Source organism: Salarias fasciatus, unplaced genomic scaffold (genome assembly GCF_902148845.1).
Source record: "Salarias fasciatus unplaced genomic scaffold, fSalaFa1.1, whole genome shotgun sequence".
In the NCBI taxonomy this organism is placed as follows: Eukaryota; Metazoa; Chordata; class Actinopteri; order Blenniiformes; family Blenniidae; genus Salarias; species Salarias fasciatus.
Window position 1 is genome coordinate 1 of NW_021941280.1, and position 24416 is coordinate 24416.

Here is a 24416-nt window from a genome sequence, read left to right on the forward strand (position 1 = left end):
AAGAGATTGATCACCTGATCATCTGGAGCCGAGTTTCCAAACTGCAGCCAGTTCTCCTGTTTTTCTCTGCAGGGCCATAATTATACGAAACAGTGAAGTTATTCCAATGACGAATGAATTCACACCTGAGTCGGAGAGACAGCGGCTACAGTATCTGGTAAATGAATTTTACTCATCTTTATTATTTGTATTTTATTTTGGGGAGAGGCTGAGATGAAGACAATCCTGGCTTCCTCTGGGCGGATGGGTTACACACTCCAGTCCATCACAGGGCAAACACACAGAGACCACCACACACATGACCTTCAACACGACCGTTAAAATGACCAGTTGGCCTTAAACTTGTTTCTGAAAAGCAAGTAAAAGCCGTGCATAAGGTAGAACATGCAAACTCCAGCAAGAATACCAACCGTCACATCACCCTTTGACTCTTGATCAATTCTTTCAGGCATTTACACATTTATTTAATTTATTTGATCATGAGAACACAGCCATCTGCTAAGGGACAAACATGAGTCTGAGCTGTTACTATTGAGTGAGGCTGTCCTGACAGTAAAGCAGCTTGTTACACTGAGGCAGCGTGTCGATCATCGGCTCCCCGTTTCAGTGGCTGCTTATAGCTCTGAGTCACACGGTGGGTGGATGGTGTTTGTTGCTAAACCGTCTCTAGATATAGACATACAGCCTCAAAAATAATCTGTTTTAAGGAGAAATTAATACAACGCTGACATGACTGAAATGAAGTGGTTGATTTTTCTAATTTGATGCAATTGTCCCAATTGTGTGCGTCTGCAGGGATTCCTGAGGCCAGAGCTCCTGGGTAATGAGTTCACTCACATTGAGTTTCCTCGGAGGATCCAGCACAGCGAGCTGGGGAAGAAGATGCTCTACAGAGACCACACCATGACCGGCTGGTAAACCCCCCGCTCCTCTTTAATCACATTCCTCCCTGTTAATTACTTTTGGAACATTTTTTTCTTGTCTTTTCCAAGTATTCAGAACACCCTGAAAATAGCTTTGACTGCAATTAACAATACCTATTATCTACATTTGTTCAGAACTCAAGTTGAAAATGGTACGTTTTGCAAAGTTAGAATTATTTATTTGATGCTTATAAATACATTTATTTTGTGGATTCCATCTAACATGGTCTCTGCTGCTTCGCTGCAGGGCCTATAAGACAATCGTTGAAGATGATCTCAAATTCCCGTTGATATATGGAGAAGGGAAAAAGGTAAACTATTAAACTCTAACAAGTTTAATTGTGGAATTGCTATTATTCTTTGTAGTATTGTGAGCTGTCCTGCCAGTTTTCATTTTGTATCCATGCTGCTTGTTTCCATGATCCTTTAAAATACATTTTAATCTTTCATAGACGTTCTATGCTCAGTGTAGCGTTTGCCAGGACCGAAGCTGCTCAGTATTTTTCATTAGTACATGAAAGACTATGATCTTCGCTTGATAATCCCTCATAAATGGATTTATCCTCAGAAGTGAATCACATTGGTCACAATAACCTACATTGCTCTGCGTGTCTGTTACAGTAAGCATTATCTTGCAACTATTCAGTATTTTCTCAGCCATCCAAATCATTGAATTTAAGTGTTCCAGTCACTTCCATGTCCACATGTGTATAAAATCAAGTACGGGAGAATGCGGGCTGTTTCATGAAAGAACAAGTCGCTCTCAGGAGCTCAGTGAATTCCAGCTCGGTACGGTGATAGGAGGCCATCTGTGCACTAAGCCGTGCACTCCAGCCGTGAAATTTGTTCACTAAGTATTCTACAATCAACTATTAGTAACACTATGACAAAGTGGCAGTAATTGGGAACAAGAGCAACTCAACCATGAAGTGAAATCACGGAGCAGGGTCAGCGGATGCTCGGGTTCATAATGAGTAGAGGTCACCAACTTTCTACAGAGTCATTAAGCTACAGACGTCCAGGCTTCATGTCATCTCCAGATTAGCTGGAGAACAGAGCTTAGGAGGGTTTCCATGGCTGAGCAGCTGCAAGCCCGAGCTCACCAAGTGAAATGCAAAGTGTCAAGTTCATACGTGTGAAGGCAGGCGAACAAGTACTCTGGCAATACAGCATGTGTGTGTTCACTGTGTTCTTTGTGTAACGGTGTGGATGTTTGTCGGTGTGCTCAGGCTCGTGTCATGGCGACAATCGGAGTGACGCGCGGACTGGGTGATCACGACCTGAAGGTGTACAACTCCAACATTTACATAAAGCCCTTCCTCTCATGTGTCCCAGAGGTGAGTGAGGATCACCGACACGCTCAGGTTGAATCTGGTGGCAGCTTTTATAAAAGCAACTTCTCAGATGGAATTTAAAACTTAAAAGAATTTAAAGAATTTTGCTTTTGTGTCATGTGAGTTAGCCCTTTTTAATAATTCCATCACCAGACATGTGCCTCTGAAATGACATTTTTACTGTTGTTCCTCTGCTGTCTCCATCCAATAGATAATGTCTCATAGTCACTTGAAAGCTAATTTTACATTTTCTTATAATTTGTAATTTTTTAACAAACATGAGGTGTGTTATAAAATCTGAATTATTTTTTAACATGATTAAAAAAAAACAGTCTTACTATAAAAGCAGATGACGCTATGATGCAACATAATTTAGAAACGCTACAGCGTCACAGTATGAAACAGCATAAAAGCATGCCTAAAATCCGCTTCTCAGTTGAATAAAAACAAACATGGATGACAGCATTTGTTTCCCTCAATTATGAATTCTTTTTCAAATAAAAATCCAATTGGGAGAATGTTTTTTTTTTTTTGAGCCGCTACACTTCTAAGAGACATTTAAAGCCACTTCAGAATGTAGGTCATTCTTTATTTTAGGGATTTTGAAAATATGTTTATCACTAAATCAGCTGAACATTTTGTTGTTTCTCTAATTTATGCTTGATGTTTATTACAGTCTATTTGTAATATTTGCTTGATTGTAGTCTTGAATTTGGTTTATTCAAAACAATATGAGAATCTGTAATAAACACATGATAATAGTGATTATTAAATATATTTAAAGTCAAAATCTTTCATATACAATCATAATGCTAAACCTGGATTTTTTTTTTTTCTGTATCCACATTAAGATGTTCAATCGTTTGTCACTCTCGCTTTCCAGTTGGGTCTAATATGCTTAAAACCTGTGAAAGGTTAGAAGATCACAGTTCAGTCACAGTACTTCCCGTTTTTGTATTTCAGAGTAAAATCTGAAACTCTCGCTGCGTTAGTTACCTGAACAGGAATTGAGAATTCAGCTCTCGGTCACATTACCTCTGATACTCAAGCTTAGCTTATATGATCGTCGTCGTGACTCTTTAATGTAAAAGAAATGAGGAAAGAAAGAAACATGAGCAGCTTTACTGTGGTTAATGGAGTTCATGGCCTTTCCATGTCAGCGCACAGTTTTAATCCTTTGTCTAAAGATAAAAGCCGGAAATATTTGCTCGCCGTTTATGAATGTAAATAGCTTTAGAAATCTGGTTTTGAAAACAAGCTCACCCTGATCTTTGCATTATAACAGGTAATGGTTTATAACGTGGACGAAAACAAGCACGGGCCGGACGACGTCCTGGTGATGGGCACAGATGGACTGTGGGACGTGACGACGGACCGCGAGGTGGCAGATGCTGTGTCGGCCTACTTATCCTGCTGTGACCCCGCCGACCCCATGAGGTACTCCGCCTGCGGAATGATTCTTTACATTCCGCCTTTTTGTTTTCACTGTCGTCAGTCATGTGGTCACATCTCTGCTTCATGGAGTCGATGAGAAACAACTGTGTCGTTGCACCAAGTATGTCCACAAGGTGGCGGCAGATTTAAAGCTTCTGCTTATTTCATTTACTGTATAGTTATTGGAAGTAGTTTATTATGCTCTCTTATAAATGTATCAAGACGATATAGAAGTTTTGCAACAACTATGTGTCATCCAGTGAATGCAGTTTATTTTATTTACAACCAGATTTTACTTTTTAGGTTTGTATTACCTGATTTTCTTTTACTCAGAGGAGTGGTACAGGTTTGAAATTCCTCAAGAAATACAGCAACAAACACTCCTACAGATTTTCCGATGTGAAGTATATTTGCGTGAGTATAGATTTCACCCACATTTTAGGAACATTTCAGGGTTAATTAGAAGATATATTCCATTGTAACTGTATTTTAGATTAAAAAACTGCGCCTGTGTTTAATAGTTTTATTCAGTAATATTTAGATTGACATTTCACATCAGAAAACACACTATTATCAGTCATTTCTGAGTACAGTAGGAAAACGTTGAGAGGTTTCTGCTCTTTTTGGAGTTCCATTCAATTATCATTTCTAGTTTCTAAACTTCTGCCGTGACTTGTGTACACCAAAATTACAAAACCGTTTTGATACTTTCACTTTTAATGTAACTATAATTGAGTTAAGAACTGTTGGCTCTCATAGAAATCTAATAATCATTTAACAATTCATTTTTTGTTCACTGTTTTTTATACCATGAAAATGTATTTCTTTGTATTGGCTCATCCTTAATAACACATTTCTGCACAGTAATGGATGTTTATGCTCCCTGCTTTCTTGTGTCTGACACAGATACACGCTGGCGGCTCAGGACCTGCTCATGAGGTCTCGAGGCGTGTTGAAGGAGCGCGGCTGGCGGCTGCCCAACGAGAAGCTGGGCTCCGGCGACGACATCACCGTGTTCGTCATCCCGCTCGCTGGGCACGAGTCGGAGACATGACGAGGTGCTGTGACGACCTCTCGGGGTTCTTCCCACGGCCCCCCCCTTTTTTTTTTTTTTTGGTTTTTTTTAAGATTCTTCCACCCTGGACTGATGGAGCAGTGGGAGGCAAAAACAAAACGAAAAAAAAAAAGCTTCGTCATCGAGAAGAATCGGGTCGGAGCAGCACCTTCATCGACCCAGTCTCCTCCCTTCACCTTTCCCCAGGATCAGCCTCCCATCTCCTCTACTTCATGCAAACAAAAGATTTCAGTGACTTTAATGGTGGACTCACCACTTTCCTCCCAAACCTGTCATTTGTGGCCGTTACCAGATAGAACTAAATCCTCGAAGTATTTTTGTTTCCTGTTTATGTTCAAAGCTGCACCATCATTCAACCTTACAAAATAGATTGTTGTTTTTCATGTTATGCCTGAATTCCCTTTTGTGAAAAAAAAAAAAGACTGGAAACAAAAAAAGAAGAAGCCTCCCATAACTTTTCACAATCATGTATTTAAAGAAAGGGGATTGCAAGAAAGAATGTGAGGAAACCAAAGAGATGCTGCTGTGGCAGGGGGGATGGAAATCTGTACAAATAAATGCACAAAGGATAAAAAAAACTAAACAAAAAAACATCGGATTCATGTCTGTACATTACCGGAGCATGGAGGCAGTAAAAACAGAGGAATGGACCTTTATACCACTGGACTCCAGCTGTATCGGCTGAGTCTGTGTTGCAGTATTTCCTTTTTTCCTAATCATGAATGAAGACACCTGAGGCACTTGAAGACTTGTTCACGCTCGTGGTCGCCTGTTGATTTCTGATGTCTTTCCAGTGAATGTGTCATTTTTGTCATTGCAATAGAGGAGAGACGATTTCACTTATGTAAAAGCATCGTTTTCTTAATTTAACCGTTTTTTTCTTTTTTTTTTTTACCCTCAGAGGAGGAAGTAAACTTGTCTCCACAGACGTCTCGGTATAGTAAGATGTGATAAATTCACACATATGCCTTATAAAATGCTGAAAGGGATTTGAGAGGTTTGTATTCAGATGCACTAAATTTGATGCTTGTAGAGGCAAAAAACAAAACGTCGTTCTGAAATGTACCACATACCCTTTTTTTTTAATGGTTTTGTTACGTCGTGCTACTTTGATTATCCAGATTTTTTTAAAGATACCTTTGGTTGTAAGCTGTATCAGAACTTTTTTTTATGTTTTGAATCCATCGCCGTTTGTTATAAGATGGAGTGTCCCCAGGTACAAGCTACCAAAATGAATGGTAGAAGGATGAATTGTTCCAGTTTAGAAATAAATCAGATTTTTCCCATTTGGGTGTGTGTGTGTGTGCGTCACAGCATTATTATCATTCGTAAAGTGTTCACAATAAAGTTCATAATTAACTTCAAATGCATGCTTTTGGAAAAAGGGGGAACATCCAAGAACATAGATGATGGGACAAGGTGTTGATGCTGCAGAAGGAGGATTTATTGAGGATTGCAGAGGACGCACACACAGATCAGCTGATCGAGAGCGAGGAGAATCCAACCCAACATAACTTCCAGCAATACCATGTCATATAGACGGATATCATGAGAATAACAGGTGTTTCTCAGGCAAAAACTCATGTTGGTTCTCAGGGAAAGCTCCTGAGACCAAGTGACTTCAGACCAAACAGGGCGTCCTTCACACTGTGCTCCTGAGATCTTGAAGACAAAGCATCATTCCATATCACGCACCGAGAATCTGAATGTTGCAGTCAAATCATCAAAAATTCTGCGTGTAGGTGAAAATTAAACCCTCATTCAAATGTGCTTTAGTTCCTGGATGATGTATATGTTCTTTCATGAAAGACACTACACGCCTTCAAGACAACAGAAATTTGTTCATGGTCTGCTTCTTTAGATACTGCACCATTCAGCGCGTTTTTTTAAAAAATAAAATGCCATGAATGTGAATTTATGCAAAACAACAACAACAAAAAAATGTAATGTCTTAGTTTGCGTTTTTTTTTTATTTCAGTAGTATTTACCATAAACTTTACAGTTACTGACTGTACATCAAACCCTGGATAATTCAATTCAGTTTTCAAAGGTTCATTGTTCCAAAGAGAATTGTATTTTACATTTCTAATATTGTCAACCCATTACCTATTTGTTATACCTACTGTTTAAATGTTTTGACCCTTGTCAGACAACATTTATAAACATATGTCCAATAAAAAAACATTTTGTGTAGAAATTCAGAAAACGTCAAATTTACATTCCTCCTGCAACAACCACATATATTTCACTCAAACTGCAACTGAAAGCAGAGAAGCATGTAAACATGAAAATTAAGAACTCATGATAATAAAATAGATAGGCCAATTATTTATTTACTCATAATATAAGAGTTTTTGTGAAGTGCAAAATTGTTACATGCAAAATCAACTCAATATGAAAATATTGCAGCAGGTTAAGAAAATTTGGCAAAAGTGACACCAATGAAATTTACTTGCATGTGATAACATCGGTATCCATCCCATAATAATCATCTAATTGTATACATATTGTGCAAAATCCTCATTCTGCTTCAGTGTACCAAAAACCAAGAACATTGTGACTGACCCCCGTGTGTGTGTGCGTGGGCGTGTGTTTGTGTGTGTGTGTGTGTGTGTGTGTGTCAGATCACACACCAGCCCTCCTGTTGCACGAGTCGGCCTGTACTACAGATGATGTCATCCTTGAGGGGAGGACGGACCTGGGCGGCACGAGCGCCTGCAGCAGCGTCAAGTAGCCAGTGGGAAACAAGACAACACCGGAAATTCAGACCAGCAGACTTCAAAGTAAGAGCGTCAAGGTTGGAGTAACGTTGGGGATTGAAGGAATTAAACATAAGGTAATATTTTAAGTAAATAATTCAGAATGGTTGTATTGTATTTACCCAGTGTTCTTCCCCTCCCTTGCAGCGTGACTGGCTGTCGGGGGCGCGGCGCCTCTTTTACTGCGCGGGCGGTGCGGGACGCTGCAGCGCGCGGAGCTGCGGGTGCTTGTCTCTACTGTCGGTGCGGTGGGAGGATCTCTGCCCGCCTGTCCCGCTCCTCAGCACCCCTCGCTGTGGAGAAAAAAAAAAAAAACCCAGCGATCACTGCAGCAAGAAGTGTGTGTCTGTGCGTGTGTGTTACGTGTGTGTGTCACGGTGAAGAGACAGGAGCGCGCGGGGATTAACACTTCTATAGAGCCGGCTGCGGACAGGTAATGATCAAACTGTGATGTTGTGAATGTGGCTCACTTACTTGGCTGCAGGAACAAGGTGGTGTCCTGTCCCTTCCTCCGGAGCTGATGGAGATTTTGAGGGACTGCTGTGATTTGTGTGGCTGAGCTGATGTCTGTACAACTGTTGATCGCTTTATTGCTGCCAGTTTAAAAGTGACAGTAGTTGCGAACAGTCTGTCCAAGTGCTGCTGGCTGATCCCCTTTTCTTTTCCGTACATCACACATTTCACTTATCATTTACACTGTTTTTGCTTCGTTAAACCCGCCTGTGACTGTTTCCAAACACACAGAACAGAAGGATGACTTATTGTGACTCTCGTAGCTCCAAGATTGGAATAAATTCTAAAATAAAGAACGAAAGAAAGATCTGGACGTAAATCCCACTGGATTTAAGTTCATTTCAATCTTAATTTGCACAAAATTAGAAGAAACGGTGAGGTATTTCATCCGTGACTCAACTGCAGACTGTATCCGTCCGTGTGTGCGCGTGCGCGTCTATAAAGATTCTATTTCTCAGTGGGCAAAATGTGTGCATCCATATGATGAAAGATATTCATTGTCAGTTGTAAAAGTTGTGAATTCAGCTAAATCCCACAATTTGAGGATAAATGGGTTGCTGGAAACTACGAAGAGGTTCTTTAAGGTTTTCACTAATCAAGTCTAGATTGTCTTGATTCAATCATGTATTTGTGATGGAACTGTGCAGATTTTGCGGTAAACTTAAGTTGATGAACAATTGTACATCATCAAGTTTTGTCTTGTCAATGATCCCAAACTGAGACGAGTAAATGATCAGTCCATCAGCTTATATGTGGATTTATACCAGCTTTATTCATAATTACTGAGTTTGCTGTCTGGTTTTTGATAACGTTGGAAAATGGTTAAGTAAAGCTGTTGAGATTCCATGGACCAGAAGCTCTCAACCAAAATTAGTTCAAAAAGAAAGAAAATGATCCCCAGAACAGTAAATTCAACATTAAATTGGGTCTGAGTAATAGCTACTGTTCCCTGTCCCAGTATCAGTTCATGCTGGATGGACATGGATCATTGTCTTTGGTGGAAGATAAATTGAATACAAATCTATAGGTTTCTGTTTAGTAAATGTGAAATAATTGTTTTATATTAGTTGTATACAGGGCCGGCTCTAGGCATAGGCGAACTAGGCGGCTGCCTAGGGCGCCACGTCCCGAGGGGGGCGCCGCGGTCGTACAAGGGGCGCCACGACGCTCTGTGTTCCGTGTGCCCCGCTGTGCAGCGGTCCGACGCACAGCGCTCCTCGTCCTCGGCGCTGCCCGGCACTGATCGGTATTGTTCGGCATCGCTCCTCAGCGCGCACCCCCCCCCACCCACCCCCCCGCTCAACAAATGTCGGGACCGCTCGAAAAACACGCTCCCAAGGGGCGCTCGTCTCGGGCTCGCCTAGGGCGCCTCTGAAGCCCGGGCCGGCCCTGGTTGTATACAATAATAGACTGTAGGAACCCACAACGTGCTTTTGCAGCAATGGAAAGTTTGTTCTCCTTCTGATTTTGTAAACCAAACATATTAATATCTGAGGAATAACTGGACGGATTAAAGGAAGAACAATCGTCGGCACAGGTGGTTTCGGGTCAGGAAATATGACTGATCCTCTCCGTCAGTCTTGTTTGGCTGCTCATGACTTGAGTTATTGAACGGGTGTGAGTCATGAGGTGTCTGTTCCCTCGCAGCCACGCAGCGTATCGGCTCAACCTCTCTTTGTCTGAGAGTTTGTGCTTTGGCTGCCAACTGGCCGACTTAGCGTCTCCCTCTCCCCTTCTTGCCCTACATCGTCTTTCTACTCCATGAGACCAGTGGCGTCTTTCTTCAGAGTGTTTTAAATTTCATGACATGACAGGAGCCGCGGAGCTGAAATGCATGTCAGTCATCCAGGTCAGGAAAGATCTGATTGTATCATCATGACAACTCAACTTGTAAGTTATTAGAGACATCTTTAATGGAGAACAAGGGCCTGAAATCAGAGGCGACTCATTGTGTGTGTTTCCACTGTTCATCTTCTTCAGACAATAACTGAAGATGAGTGTTTGTAACACAGGAAACTCAGTTTCTTCTGTTACAAACACTCAGTAAGCACACACAACAGTCCGGGTTGGGCGTGTTGTGTCTGGGGATATTTTCTGTGTGGAGTTTGCATGTTCTTCCTGTGTGTGAGTTTGCTTTGCCTTGGTGCTTCACTTTAATCCCACATTGGTGGTTTTAAAAGCTTCCCATAGGTTCCGAATGTTGAGTTTGACTGTGGATGACTCTTTATCTTTCTCAAGGTGCATCATAAAAGATGGATCGATTAATGTGTTTACCAGAAACGATAGAAATACACTCGTCCAATTGTGTGTTGGTTGTGTGAGCAAAAGTTGTGTTAACTAAATTTTCTCTCACTGACTGAAATTTTCAACAGTGACACAAAAATTTCATAGATTAGTTTACAGAGTGCAGATTTATTTTATCCGTGAATCTTTCAGTCAAAATAACAAGAATATGAACAATCTGTGTTACAGAGGGTTTGGGGATCATGTAAATTTAAGCTTATGTAATAAAATGTATTCATTCATTCATTCATTCATATGTTCACATTAAAAAAAATCTTTATATCTCTTATTTCTATTGGCTGTTACCATATTCAGTCATCTCTGGAGCTGCTTCACTGACCTGATCTATGTTCCTGCAGCAGTCACACTTTTTTTTGACCATTCTATGCTAAAAGTCTCAGTATTTAAGCCATACTGGCCTAATCTGTGACATCCTGAACCTTTCTTGTCAGATTAGCTTTTGAGAAGTCGGCTCGAGCCTCGGAGTGATCTGTAGTCTGTTGCGACCTGTCAGATTTAGTCAGATAAAATTTCTATTGGTCCGAGTTAAGATGGTGCTGACAGCTGGGGTTGTGGGACGTCTGCTTTGTCTCAGCCTCTTTTTTATGAACTTTGGCCCATTTCCCAGGCTGAATCACAGAGGTGAGTCTAATTCCTGAGGGTTTCCTGCTTTTTTGGAAAACAGCAGTCGGGGTTTGGTCAGAATTAACCAAGAAAAACTAACTGCATGTTTAATATCAGTGTCAGTTCATCATCTCTGGGCATCCTGGTTCTTTCTCTGGATATATCCTGTAATAACTCTGCATGTTTGCAGGACATCATCATCCACATCATCAGGAAAATCATTCTTTATTAGCGGGATGTCTGTCTTTGCTCAGCACTGCTGTTGATATTAAACTCACAAGAGGACCGAGAAGCAGCTCGACTCCATTGGTCAGGGTCACGCTAACTCTCCACAGCTTGTTGCATAACTTCTGTTGGCCCTCAGCCTCAGGATGCCTCTTCAGAGGAGGGGAGAGGTGGTGTTCATTAACCTGGGGCATTGTTAACATTTCTGGAGAATAATAGTGTTTCCCCCCTCTTTCCGGCACATTTGTGTGCTTAGATCAGGTTATAGACAATTGAAATTAAACTAAAAATTGTTATTTTCTAAGCTGCTGATTTCACAAAATGTTGATTTTTTTAATTTGATTGTCTGGGGATGGCCAGGCAAGAAAAGTGTACACAATGTACTATATTTAGACAATATCTGCCTGCTGATCTGGGCCCTCTGACTGTAAGGGAGTCACTTTTCTCAGACCTCTGCAGAACTTCCCATAAAACTGCAGCGTGGTATTTGTACGAGCTGATGCCATAAAGATACGGCATGTGAATTTGTGACGCTTTGAGTGGCTGTTAGCAGGATTTTCTTATCTTCTGAAACTAGATGAGCCATTCCTCAGTTTCCACTCATGAGATTTTTCTTCAATATGCCCTCATTTGTTATCAGTCTATTTAAATCTACCCATCAAATGATACTCTATGTATTATGAATATACTGTCTTTGATGAAAAATCATTTTAGAATGATAACCATTACTAGAGGAGATCTTTCTTGTGGTCAAACGTTTCTTTTTTGGTCAAATAATTTTACTTTATGTCTTGAAAAAACACACCTCTCTGTACCCTAGTTTTACCAAAATCCATACAATAACTCCAGGTTTATAACTGACTTACGTGATAGAGATCTTGGCTTATCTGATTTTACTCCTTCTTATCTAAAATTGATTTATATCTTAATATATGCATTTATTCATAAAGATATCCTTTTCACTACATGCATATTTAGCAGCAGTTTAGGAGAGTGTGCCTTTTGTAACAATTTAACTTCAGGAAAAAAAGCTATGGCAGCCATTGCTTGTAGACGTTTTAATTCATTCTGGCCTGCGTGGAATTCCCCTGCTTATGGGAAACAGTCAGCACTGTGTGCTGTCCAGTTGTGTAGTGATTGAGCCAGAGGGGGCTTTCTGGGTAGGATTTGCATGTTCTTTGTGCTGTTGTGTTTTTTTTTTTCCTTTTTGGTACTGTGGTTTCCCTCCAACAGTCCAAAAACCTGCCTGTGACCATAAATTGCCCAGAGGTGTCAGCAGCACCCAGGACCCCGCGGATAAATGTTACCTTCACTTTATCAGATAAAGCAGTTGTGAAATAAGATTCGCATCTCTATAGTTCCAATGCATAATAAGATCCAAGCGTGTGTGTCCAGTTTGAGTAGCACCCTGCGGGAAAGTTACTATGGTGATAATCACTGTGCAGCGGTAGAAATCAGACATTCACCCTCTCCATAAGCACTATTGCATGAACAGGATTGGCCACCGCAGACGTCGTATTGTAATGAGGCTTGATTGAGCCCCGCTGTGTTTTGCTGATGTGCACCAGTGGCTTTTTAATGTGCAGCTGAAGTTAGCCTGAACTCAGCTGAGATGTGTTCATCATCAGGTCTGATCACATTAAACTGTATATCTGTTTAATGTGGTCCATAAGTAACAGTGTTCCTGCTCTCAGTCAGCTGTGGCACGTTAAGGTCGCTTCATGAATATTTCACACTTTGTCTCCGTCTCGCTGATAATCTCTGGTTTCTCGCAGTCAGTGACGGGTAAATGAAGCCGTCTGCGCCCTGAACTGATCAGGACGAAGAGCGGCTGTTTCGGCCATTGTTGCACTTTTCTTGAGGACCATTAATCTTTCAGTAGCTACTCTCGCTCAGTTGTTGTGTATGGTGTGTGGGGTCAGAGGTCAACATGCTAACCTTGCTTAAGTGGTTTCCATTCATATGCCGCGAATGAATGAGAGCGAGTTTCTACCAGCTGGAATTCCTCTTCATCTGTTCCACTCTTTAATCTCCATTCGTGGCTCAAGTGAGACCATCGATCACAGGTGGAGAATCATACCTCGCTTTCGATGTTATGGAACAGTTTCTCACTTATTCAGATTTGCAGATGTGTCTGGATGTTTGTCATTTTGCAGTTCCAGTAGTTCATGTGCACGTCTTGCGAGTGGTTGGACTGTCTGTGGCTGCTCGAGCCATGTGCCGGCTCTGTTCAAGCCTGTCCAAACAGAGCTGCAGCCAAAAGCTCCTCCCAGGCTCCACAGAGCAGGAAGTGGATTGTTTTGTTTCACAGTTTGCCTCTGAGGCCTCGGTGCTCCTGTGCTACACTTTTTGGCTTTGAACCATCATCTAGTTCAGGATATCTGTGATTCATTTTGCAAGCTTTAAATCAGAAAAGACATGCTGTGGAATCTATAAAATGTCAAACCCAGCAAAAAGGCAAAAAGGAGGTGGGAGCTTCTGACGAATTGGTGACTTCAATTGTGTTTTAAATATGAAAAAAAAAAAAAAAACAGCATGAGTGAGCAGGACCAGGACAGACTGTCACAGATGGGATTTAAGAACGAGCCTCGCAATCGAGATGCAGACCACAGCGAATGAGGGAGGGGGCTTATGGGTAAGAGGCAGAACTGATGATTTATCATCTAAAGTCAGAAGTAACCAAGCAGGACCTCCCCAAATTTCCAGTTTCTCTTCTGCTAATGCCAACACTCTCGGAAAGCTGAAAGTAATTTTATCATTTCCAACATTTCTGTTCTCACTCTTCAATTTGACCCATTTAACATCAAACCCTTTGATATATCATTTCTCCAATAAATGTGTGTAGCCGTGAATTAATTAAACGCATATGGCCTATTTATTTGCCTTTTACAGAGCTCTTCTTTCACTTGCTGTTTTGCATCAATCTTGAGTGATTGTTTTGAGTAACATTTAAGATATATATCAAAAGATTTCCTTTTGGAGAATCAGCAAAAACATCTCATTTAATGATTTGTAGCACCAACATTGCAGCTAGGTATAAATACAGAGGGTTAAAAGATCAAGATCTCTGAATATCTTATGTTACCAAGTCATTTAGCACAGGATCAAACAGTTTGACTAGCAAATGCTGTGTTTAGAATTACCATCCCATCAATAGTGCGATGCTGATTATTAATAGAGCTGGAGTTGCCAGGCTTCAGAGCAGAGATTACCAGTGGGGGGTCGGGCCATTCTCCACTGAAAAGTTTCGCCTGCAGCAACTGAAAGATGAATTTTCCTCGATAAGTGGGCGAACTCATGAAGAGGGGGCTGCTGTCAAGACCGCCTGACAGAGAGTGGATGAGGTTAGGAGCAAAATGGCTATAAGCACAGCTGCTCCCATGCAGCAGGGATCCAGCTCATCCATCAGTGTGCATCTCCATACTGCACACACACACACACACACACACACACACGAGTGTGTCCTGATGAAGGTTTAGGTCCCCTCCGTTATGGAAAGGCGAAACACACACACTACCACAAAAGCTTTATGTACTTTTTGTAAGGAAACTTATCGTTGTTTCAAGGTGCTGGAATATATGTGTTCTTAAACAAATAATGGAGTCGCTGTGTTACTAGTTAATAGATAAATAAATAGTTACTTAAGAATCTTGCATTAATTGAATGTTTTATCAATTAGGATATCTTGTTAGTGGGCATAGCTGCATTACTGATAAAGCGCCAGTCTACTCACTATTTGACTTGTTGAGTAGAGAGGAAGTTATTCAAAGTAAGATGCTCTGTAATGTGAATGTTCTTAGAGGTAACATATGAACTAATAAAGAGACAAAGCTGCAGACAGGTCTCACAACGGGAAGCTCACTTTGTTTTATTGTTGTTTATGACAGTGGTTGATGAGCTGGACAGAGGGAGACAGCAGCTCTGTCGCCGTTTAAGACAAAAGTCATGAACTGACTGAAACTTAGTTTCATATTTGTGTATATTTCACAATAGTGGTCAGTTTCCAGCTTGACAAAGTCAAAAGTAGTGGTGTTAAAAAAAAAAAGAACATGTTGTTCTCAACTTCAGCTGTGATCCAACCCTCACTACAGTCTGATTTTAAAGCAGGTCTTCAAAGGACCGTTGTTTTCCTCATGGAATTTTTCGAGCCCATAAGAATGTTACATTGCCATAAGAGTGCAGAAAACGTTTCCCACAGCAATAAATATGGCCACAGTAATCGTTTTCAATCTGATAGTGAATTACACACACCAGTTCCAGACTGTGTGCGGGGCGGCTGACCTCGGATTATTTTTGCAAAATGAATTTTCAGATATTTATGGCGCCGCTTTGTTAAAAAGATATTCCTGAAGGAACAGCAGGCGAGATCAAAGGCAGAGGAGCGTTTGGCCTCTTTTTCAGACTCCGCCATGCACTCCAGCAGCTGCTCTAATTTCCTGTTCACTTCTCTCCATGTTGCAGAGGGAGACAAACCGGGCGGGTCAGGAGCCTGATAACACATTCCTTCATGCCCGAGCTTGTTCTGACATCCTTCCTCTCTCGCTCTCCTTCTCTTCTTCCTCCGTGTGGCTTTGTAGTGCGATCTGTACGTGCGCCTGCGACAGCGTGGAGATCAGAGCGGCTCTCCCTCAGGTGGGACGCCGTGCAGGCCCGTCAGTCACAGACGTCACCACGGCTGCCTCGGAGGCTCACAGCACGAGCACGCCAAAGTGTTTTCATGGCGCCCAGCTTTGAGTGCCGCTTGCATTTCTGTGATATCTAAAAATACGTATCTGTCGTATAGAATGCACAAATAAATGTCAGTGTGTGAGTGGGCTGTTTGGTTTAAGGATGACAAGTGAAAACTCCCAAAGCTGCAAAAAAAAATAACAAAGTTTTTTTTCCTTTTTCTTAAGAACTTCTTGTCCTTGTCTCCAAACAGAAATGGCAAGCATTCGGAAGAAGCTGGTGATTGTCGGAGATGGAGCCTGCGGGAAAACATGTCTTCTCATTGTTTTCAGTAAAGACCAGTTTCCTGAGTCTACGTCCCCACAGTGTTTGAGAACTACATCGCTGATATCGAGGTCGATGGAAACAGGTCTGTACTTTTTATTCCAAGTAAGCAGCATGCATTAGAAATGATTGCGTCTGTCCTCACGGATGGAGACTCTATCAATTTGCGTCAGAAGCTGAAATGTGCTCTGAAATGATGTTTGACATGTGCGAGCCTATCTTCCCTTGGTTACAGCTCCTGCATCTGTCAACATTTCCATCATTTTGGCTGATTTTCCAGTAACATGTTATATCCTTTTGATAAATGAAGCTCTGCACAGTGCTGCAGTGGTTTAGTTGGTGGTTTAGTAGTTCGCAGAACAAAATATGCATTTTGAATAAATAGCGGAAACCAAAACTGAAGGATTGTGGGATTATTGTGCCTCAATTCTCATGTGGAGGTTTGGAAATAGAGTGGTGAAGCCTGGGTTTTTTTGAGTTCGAACCAGGGTATAAGTTCGAACCTGATGGTATAAGGTTCATCCAGCTTTAGGATTGTTTGTTTGCGTGCAAATTCATTTCTCTGGGTATTTAGCTTTCCTCCAAGAGTCCAAACACATGTTTAAAGTAGCTAGTCGCTCCCAATAAAGGTGAATCTATGTTGCTCTGTGACAGATGAGTGACTTACCCACAACCTTCAGTTGGTAAAAGCAATTTACAAGATATAAATACATTGGGTAGCTGGGAAAAGAAGATTTAGGAAGATATCATAGATTTGTTCTTAGTTTGTGCACCATTCATTTCATCATTGAACCTTTTAGCTTTTTGGAAGAGAACTAATCCATATCCTTAAACTGCAACAATTAGACTATTAGCCTGATAAAACAGAATCATTTTAGTCATTTCAATATAAGAAGCACATATATGTAAGAACTGGCTAATATTGTAATGAATATTCAAGCTAGCCTTAACAATTTAAGTTTATTTACATTAGTATAACCATTATTGCCTGGATTCATATTATTGAAGTTACATTTTTTTAATCCTTTGAGTGCATTAACTGCAGTCGATAATGCAATAATAGGCTACATGAATAAGACTGATTTTTTTTGTAACACATTATTTTTGGGCTGTTTTAGTGCAGTTGTCATATTGCATTCCTTGAGGATATATACCAAACACGCGCTCTCTATTATGTTATTTACTACTTTATTACATTTCTAGCTGCTAACATTATTTGTGTTTTTTGTATTTTTTGTATCTGTGTGATAATTACGAGGAGCCTTAATCAGCTCATTGGCATGATATATTTGGCATATGATTTTGTTAATAATCAATCGTAGATTTATTTCTTTTTTTAAACAAACTTTATTCGACCGGCTTCATTCTGAGTCATTCACAATTGTGTGTGAACAGTGTGTATCACGTCCACCTAAGTAGACATTTTCCACGTGTTCCCACAGGTGGAACTCTGCTCCATAACCCTCCATAAGTGAGGAAAAACCCTGCTCTTTTACAAACATCTGCATGCTGGATGCCCACGACTGATGAAACTGTGTTCGTTGAGTCACGGGGCTGCAGATGGTTTATTATGTCAGAGGGTTTTGCTCTCTTGATCCGACCACCGCTGCAGGATCACTACTTGGCAAAACAGGAAATGACTCTACTTCCCAGCTTCCTGTTCAGACAGGGAACAGGGATGTCTCCTGGCAATCCCCCACCCCCCCCCCCCCCCCCCCCACCCCCCCCCCCCCCCCCCCCCCCCCCCCCCCCCCCCCCCCCCCCTCCTTCCCCCGGGACTGCGCTCCTGCTCATGCCCGATAAACGTCTCTCATTTCCTGTCCTTGTCCTCGTTGCACTGGCGTGGAGGAGAGCAGGGAGGGGTTAACCGTTGCTCTGGACAGGAACGCTGCAAAGCCAGGGATCTGCAGGGAACATCAGTCTATAAGGGGGTAATTTGAAAAAAAAAAAAAAAAGATATGAGTGTCAAGTCCTGAGGTCTCTCCCTGGAGAACGGCGGTCCCGGAGTAATCATCCTCTTATAGAAGCAGCTGGATCAGATTTGTGATCACCCCTCTAAATTTGAGTTCTCCCACCCTCCAGGCTGAAAAACCTTTTTTTTTTTTTTTTCCACCTTCAGAGGACTGGGCAGACTCTATAAATAGATGTTTTCCCCTCTTTCTTTTCCTCCCTAAAGTCTGCAGCTAACAGCTCGTCCAGTGGGAACATAATGCTCCGATTGCTCATGGCGTCTCAGAAGCGTTGGGCCACTTCCCTCCCACCCCTCTGCCTCTGCAAACCTCTTATTTTGGGACCGCGGACTGATTGTTGCGCTCTCTACGGACAGACCAGAATCTGCTGTCATTTATTTTCCAGAGTTTAAAACTTTGAAGTGAACCAGTTGAGGGGCAGGCTGGAGTGGAGCCCGGCGGCACAGGGACAGAAGGTATCCGGGTGATGCTCGCTAATCTCCCACTTTCCCTAATTGAATTAACCGGCAGTGTGAGGGATCAGTTCATTTCCACAGTGGAGCGACAACGTAACGGACTTGTGAAGCTCTCATTAGACCAGAGCTGCAGTGGCAATGATTTTTTTTTTTTTTTAAGATGCACACAGATTCCTAAAGACTGTAATCATGAGGTACACATTCTTGTAGGGACAAAAAAAAAAAAAACCTTTGGTAAAAGCACCAAATCAACTTCTTTCTTTAGTGAAGTAAAAGTAAAAACTGAAGCACACACACGTCATGATTCACCTTGAGTCATAGCTTTGAGTCAGGAACTAAATAATTTTCCAATTAAATGAAAAGGTGATACCTTTTATGGACTTGATATAAAACTATGTGAAATATCTTAGAAGTACTTTTTTTAATGGAAACAGAGTCTTTGTCTTCTATAATTGATGTTTTGCAATCACCGTATTTGGTACCTTCCTCATTTCTTCACATATCTTCAAAAAGAACATCATTTTTTAAGAACAATTGTCGAAAAGATGATAAAATGGTTGGACTGTATATTGAGATAGTTCCAACATTGGTTTAGGTTTTGAGATTTTATGAAAATGATCAGAACTTTTGATGCTTTTGCTACAATAATCACAGAAACATCACTGTGTTTGTCTTTGATTCTCTTATTTGCTTGGGAAATCAATTATAAAATGTTTTTATACAAATTAAATAGTTTGATGACTTGAAAATTGATTTTTTTATAGTTGTTAGACTTTGGTACATAATAATACCTTGGGAAAAAAATCAACACTCCTGGCTTACACTCCTCTGTGTAGCAGCTTTCACTGCATGAGGAAAACATTTCTTTCATAACGATGTCGTGACTGATGCAGACGTTTGTCTGGATCATGTCTCACGTACACACCCTTTTGTTTCCAGATGAATGCTTCGAATTAGACTATTTCATCAAGATGACAAGGAGTATTAAATTAGGGCAGTAATGTACAATGAAATTAGACGCTCACTGTTGATAAAATCTAGAGAAATCCAGCTTCATGCCCGGTAAACGTCCTGATGAGTGTTTCTGGTACCTCCTGCAGGTGGAGTTGGCTCTGTGGGACACAGCGGGCCAGGAGGACTACGACAGGCTGAGGCCTCTCTCCTACCCCGACACCGACGTCATCTCATGTGCTTCTCCATCGACAGCCCCGACAGTTTAGGTGAGAGATCGACGATCGACAGCTCGCTCTTTTAAATCATTTGCCCAGTCAAAATTATCAGTGCAGCCGCACAATATACAACACAAAAAAATTTGCAATGCAAGGTGACAAATTACAAAATCTGGGAACGCATCTAATTAACATATTGATCTGTTTTATCACAGAATCCGACTCGATTATATTTGCTGGGCAAAGCTGCTTGTTAAATGCGATAATGGACTTGATGGGAAGCAGGATTAGTGCAGCTAAAAACATCTTTGCCTCAAGCAGTCTGCAGAGCAATCCATCATGAGAAGTGTTCTGCGCCATGACTCTGCACAGCTTGTCCTTTTTTTAAAGTCTGCTTCTCTCTCTCTCTTCTCTTGCTCTCGCTCTCTCTCAGAAAACATCCCTGAGAAGTGGACGCCCGAGGTGAAACACTTCTGTCCCAATGTTCCCATCATTCTGGTGGGAAACAAGAAGGACCTGAGGAACGATGAGCACACGCGACGAGAGCTGGCCAAGATGAAGCAGGTACAGAGGAAGGTCGATGAGCAGCAGACTTAAGTTCACCAGGGGCACGAGCGTACACCTCCTCTCCCCTCACCTCCTCTTAAACAAATACAGCGTAGCATCATGATAAAATCTGGTGAAATGGTCTTTCTCCCAAGCTGGACACACTCAGAATTTCAAGTTTCGCATTCTGAAAAGAGAATAATAAAACCAGGACTTTAATTGTTTTCAAAGCTTTGCTTACAGAAGGTGAAAAAAATATTGTTTTATATTAAACTCTGCAAATTTGAGACCTTTTTTTTTTTTTACTTGTTTCAAGTATTAAAAAAATCTTAGAACCTGACTGAAATATACACACCACCCTGTGTATTTGTGAAAACTGTTTAATCAGTTAGAGAGAAAGATGGTTTAGGGACGGTTGTGATGGCTTTAGTGCTTAGTTCTGTTGCTTCACAGTTAGAATCCTCCCAGTCCATGTCTGGAAATTACAGAGGTTTGAAACAGTTTGGGCACCTCTGATCATTTTCAAGATTTATCTTTATAAGTCATTGGTTGTTCGGATCTGCAATTTTAGTTAAATACATCAAACAGCAGACAAACAAAGTGGTGTTTTAGAAGTGAAATGAAGTTTATAGGATTAACAGAAAGTGTGCAATAATTAAACAAAAGTAAGCAGGTGCATAAATTTGGGCACCACAACAGAAAAATTTAATCAATATTCAGTAGATGCTCCTTCTGCAGAAATGTTTCCTATAGCTTCCAACTAGGGTCTGGATTCTGGTTGAAGGTATTTTTGACCATTCTTCTTTACAAAACATCTCCGGTTCAGTCAGGTTTGATGGTTTCCGAGCATAGACAGCCTGCTTTAAATCACACCACAGATTTTCAATGATATTCAGGTCTGGGGACTGAGATGGCCATTCCAGATCGTTGCAGTTGTTCCTCTGCATGAATGCCTTAGTAGAGTTTGAGCAGTGCTTCGGGTCGTTGTCGTGTTGAAGTATCCAGCCCCGGCGCAACTTCAACCATTGAATAGTTGAACGATGCACAGTGACACCGTCTGCAGCAAAACCATGCTGTAGGTCTCTGGAGCTGGTCTGTGGGTTAGTTTGACCGTTCTCACCATCCTTCGCCTCGTTTACCAGAGATTTTTCTTGGACTGCCTTAACGACAACTGTGCCTGTGGTCTTCCATTTCCTCACTATGTTCCTTAAAGTGGAAACTGACAGCTTAAATCTCTGAGCTAGCTTTTTGTATCCTTCCCCTGAACCACGATGTTGAACAATCTTTGTTTTCAGGTCATTTGAGAGTTGTTTCGAGACTCCCATGTTGTACTATTCAGAAGAGATGCAAAAAGGAGAACACTTCCAACTGGCCACCTGAAATACCCTTTCTCATGATGGCTTCACCTGTGTATTTAGGTCAAGGGTCAATGAGCTTTCCAAACAAACTTTGTGTTCCAATAATTAGTGCTAAATCGACTCAAATCAATAAAACAACAAGGGTGCCAAAATTGATGCACCTGCCTACGTTTGTTTAAGTAATTATTGCACACTTCTGTTAATCCTAAATTAACTTCCTCTAAAACAGCAAGGCCGGCGGTCTGAACGGCCTCTCAGCCATGCTGCCATGTGGCAGCATGTCGGTATGCGTTGTCCCAGGATTGTCGCTGTGGCCTATTCTGTCTCCAAGGCTCATAATAGGAACATGTTGACAAAGCTCTTTGTGGGCTACATGGTCAGCTTTTCTCTCTCTCTTTTTTTTTCTGTAGAAATCGGGCGGGCTCTGTGAGACAAAGAGTAGCACAAAGTCATCAGTTCAAGTGTTCAGACTTCATGGTGTCAGTCAGACGTCGGCAGTGTAGAGCGGCACAGCTTCGTCCAAGTTCTCTTGATTTGATGATTTTGTCATTGCATAACAATATTTAGCATTAACGTTCATCAAATTATTGCTTTATGTTTTAGAAGGAACGCGTGGATTAAGAACAGAGACTGAGATAAAACGCACATGGAGAACATGCAAACTGTGGACAGAAAGCCAGTAGAAACTCAGCCTGGGGATATTCATACCGCCAGACCAGAGGGTTAATCACTGCACCACATCTACTATCATATCCTGCCTTTAATCTCTGCAACAGACAAATATGTAATAGTAACAAATGATATGACGTGATGGCTTGGACCTTTTTCATTGTAATAAAGTCAATAACGTAAAGACTCTCCAATAATGTAATATGTTACCACGTGGTTGAATGATTACATTTTTTTGCAGGTTTGTGTTTATTAAAAATAGGTAAAGAGGATGAGACAGTCATTTCATTGAGAAAACATACAGTGTCACACTATGTATTACATTATTGGATTTTACAAAATTCTAATTCAAATTGAAAAAAGATCAAAAAGTGCAACAAAAACAGCAGATGATTGTGTCGTTGCGAAGCTGAAACTTACGATAATTTGGAGTTGCTGAGAGTCCTCAAAAGTCATTTTAACCATCGAGTCCTCAATATCAGATCATTTCACTATTTAAAAGTTTTTGTCTTGACATACAGAACATTCCTCTGTGAGCGTACTTGACCTCAGTCCCTCAAGATCTGTGACTTTCCCCCAGGACCCTGTGAGGGCAGAAGAGGGCAGATCCATGGCGGAGAAGGTCAGCGCGTACTCCTACCTGGAGTGCTCCGCCAAGACGAAGGAGGGCGTGAGGGAAGTGTTCGAGATGGCCACCAGAGCGGCTCTGCAGACAAAGAAGAAGAAGAAGGGCAGCTGCACGCTGCTGTGATCAGTCCAGACGCTGCAAAATCATTTAACCAACAGGAGGGGGAAAAGAAAAAAAAAAAAAATCCAACGTGAAAAGAATGACCTGTTACCAAATGGATCTTTGTACTGTATCGCACACCATGACAACAAGCAGGAAATTAACACAAGCAAACATACAGGAGACAGGCTTTGTCTATTACAGTTGTATTTAGAAATGATTGTGTAAAGTGTCTTATCGGTTTGCTTTTCTTTCCCAGATCTCCATGTTTTTCACCTTGTTTTTGTTCTTCATATCTGTGGTGTGATGTTGTAGGCGCACATACCTGTATGCAGTATTGTCCTTCATGAGCTCAGGTGAGCGGCGTCCTTCTTAGCTTGTGTAAAATTTTAATGTCCAAAAGAAATCCAGTTCTTTTTCTCGCTGTAGCAGGTGTGACTCTGAGAGCTAGCGCCTTTTTTTAAGTTTCTTCGCCACCATCGACGTCAGATGTTTGTCAGGCAGTTCCCATTTCAGCCGGGCGCGTCTTAAGTGAGCTACAGCTTGTTTTCACACAGCGTTGTCATTCAGTGCTGAATTTTTGAGCACAACAAACTGTCACTTGCTGTTTTTTTTTCTTTTTTCAGCCTTAATAACCTGTTATTCTGGCGAACGGTGGCTACAGAGTTCGATGCAATTCTTTTTAACTAACGCTAACCTGTGCAGTGAACCTAGAGAGGGGGGAGGGTGAAGTGGCCAAAAAAAAAACACACAAGCCAACATGACTCAACTGTGCATAGCAGCCGTTGGGATCGACAGGGAGATGCCACAGGCCTGAAGAAGCCCTCGCTTGTTCGTGGCGAGTGACCGAGTTCATCTCTCACACCAGGAGGGAGCCGGTCACACCGCCACGGAGTCTGTTGTGCAGGCTGGTTTACCCAGTCACAGACTTCATTTGACTCCAGTCAGACGACATTCTTTACGTGTTTGAGAGAAGCGGGGATGTGTGTGACGAGTTTGTTCTTCGCCCCGTGCCTTCTGTTTTGGTGTGTGCCTTTGGTTTCACTCTCTCAGACCAGACCAGACCGACTGGCTCTGGATGCCAGCCTGGTTCTGACGGACGAGGCGGAAGTGATACCGCTGACAGGTTTTGCAGACTTGCCTCTTTCAATTTGTAATATAAAAAAAAAAAAAGGAGTGTTATCATTGCTATAAAATATATATGCTCTCCGATTTCGGCAGATGAGTAAGCTCATGCCGGTTTTCATCCAGAAAGACAAAAATCAGAGGAAACTTATAAAACTCTTCTCTAACTTTAAAGTTTGAAGCCATAAAATAAAAGCTTCAGCTTTTGGCCCCCCCCCTCCCCCCCCCCCCCCCC

General features: G+C 41.6%; 2 protein-coding genes across 2 annotated transcripts; both read left to right on the top strand.

The window, feature by feature from the left end:
* Positions 1 to 19: 19 nt before the first annotated feature.
* LOC115384691 (protein phosphatase 1H-like) lies at positions 20 to 4785 on the top strand (the record flags this gene model as incomplete). Its single annotated transcript, XM_030086933.1, has 6 exons — positions 20 to 157; positions 796 to 914; positions 1171 to 1234; positions 2153 to 2260; positions 3543 to 3694; positions 4598 to 4785. Coding segments are annotated over 6 exons (729 nt in total), but the record flags the coding sequence as incomplete, so codon positions are not given.
* Positions 4786 to 19690: 14905 nt separating this feature from the next.
* LOC115384695 (ras-like GTP-binding protein RHO) lies at positions 19691 to 23173 on the top strand. The gene is made up of 3 exons (XM_030086936.1): positions 19691 to 19807; positions 20190 to 20320; positions 22910 to 23173. Exons 1-3 carry the CDS (start codon positions 19774 to 19776, stop codon positions 23078 to 23080), a joined length of 336 nt encoding a protein of 111 aa, XP_029942796.1. The 5' UTR covers positions 19691 to 19773; the 3' UTR covers positions 23081 to 23173.
* The last annotated feature ends 1243 nt before the right edge of the window (positions 23174 to 24416 follow it).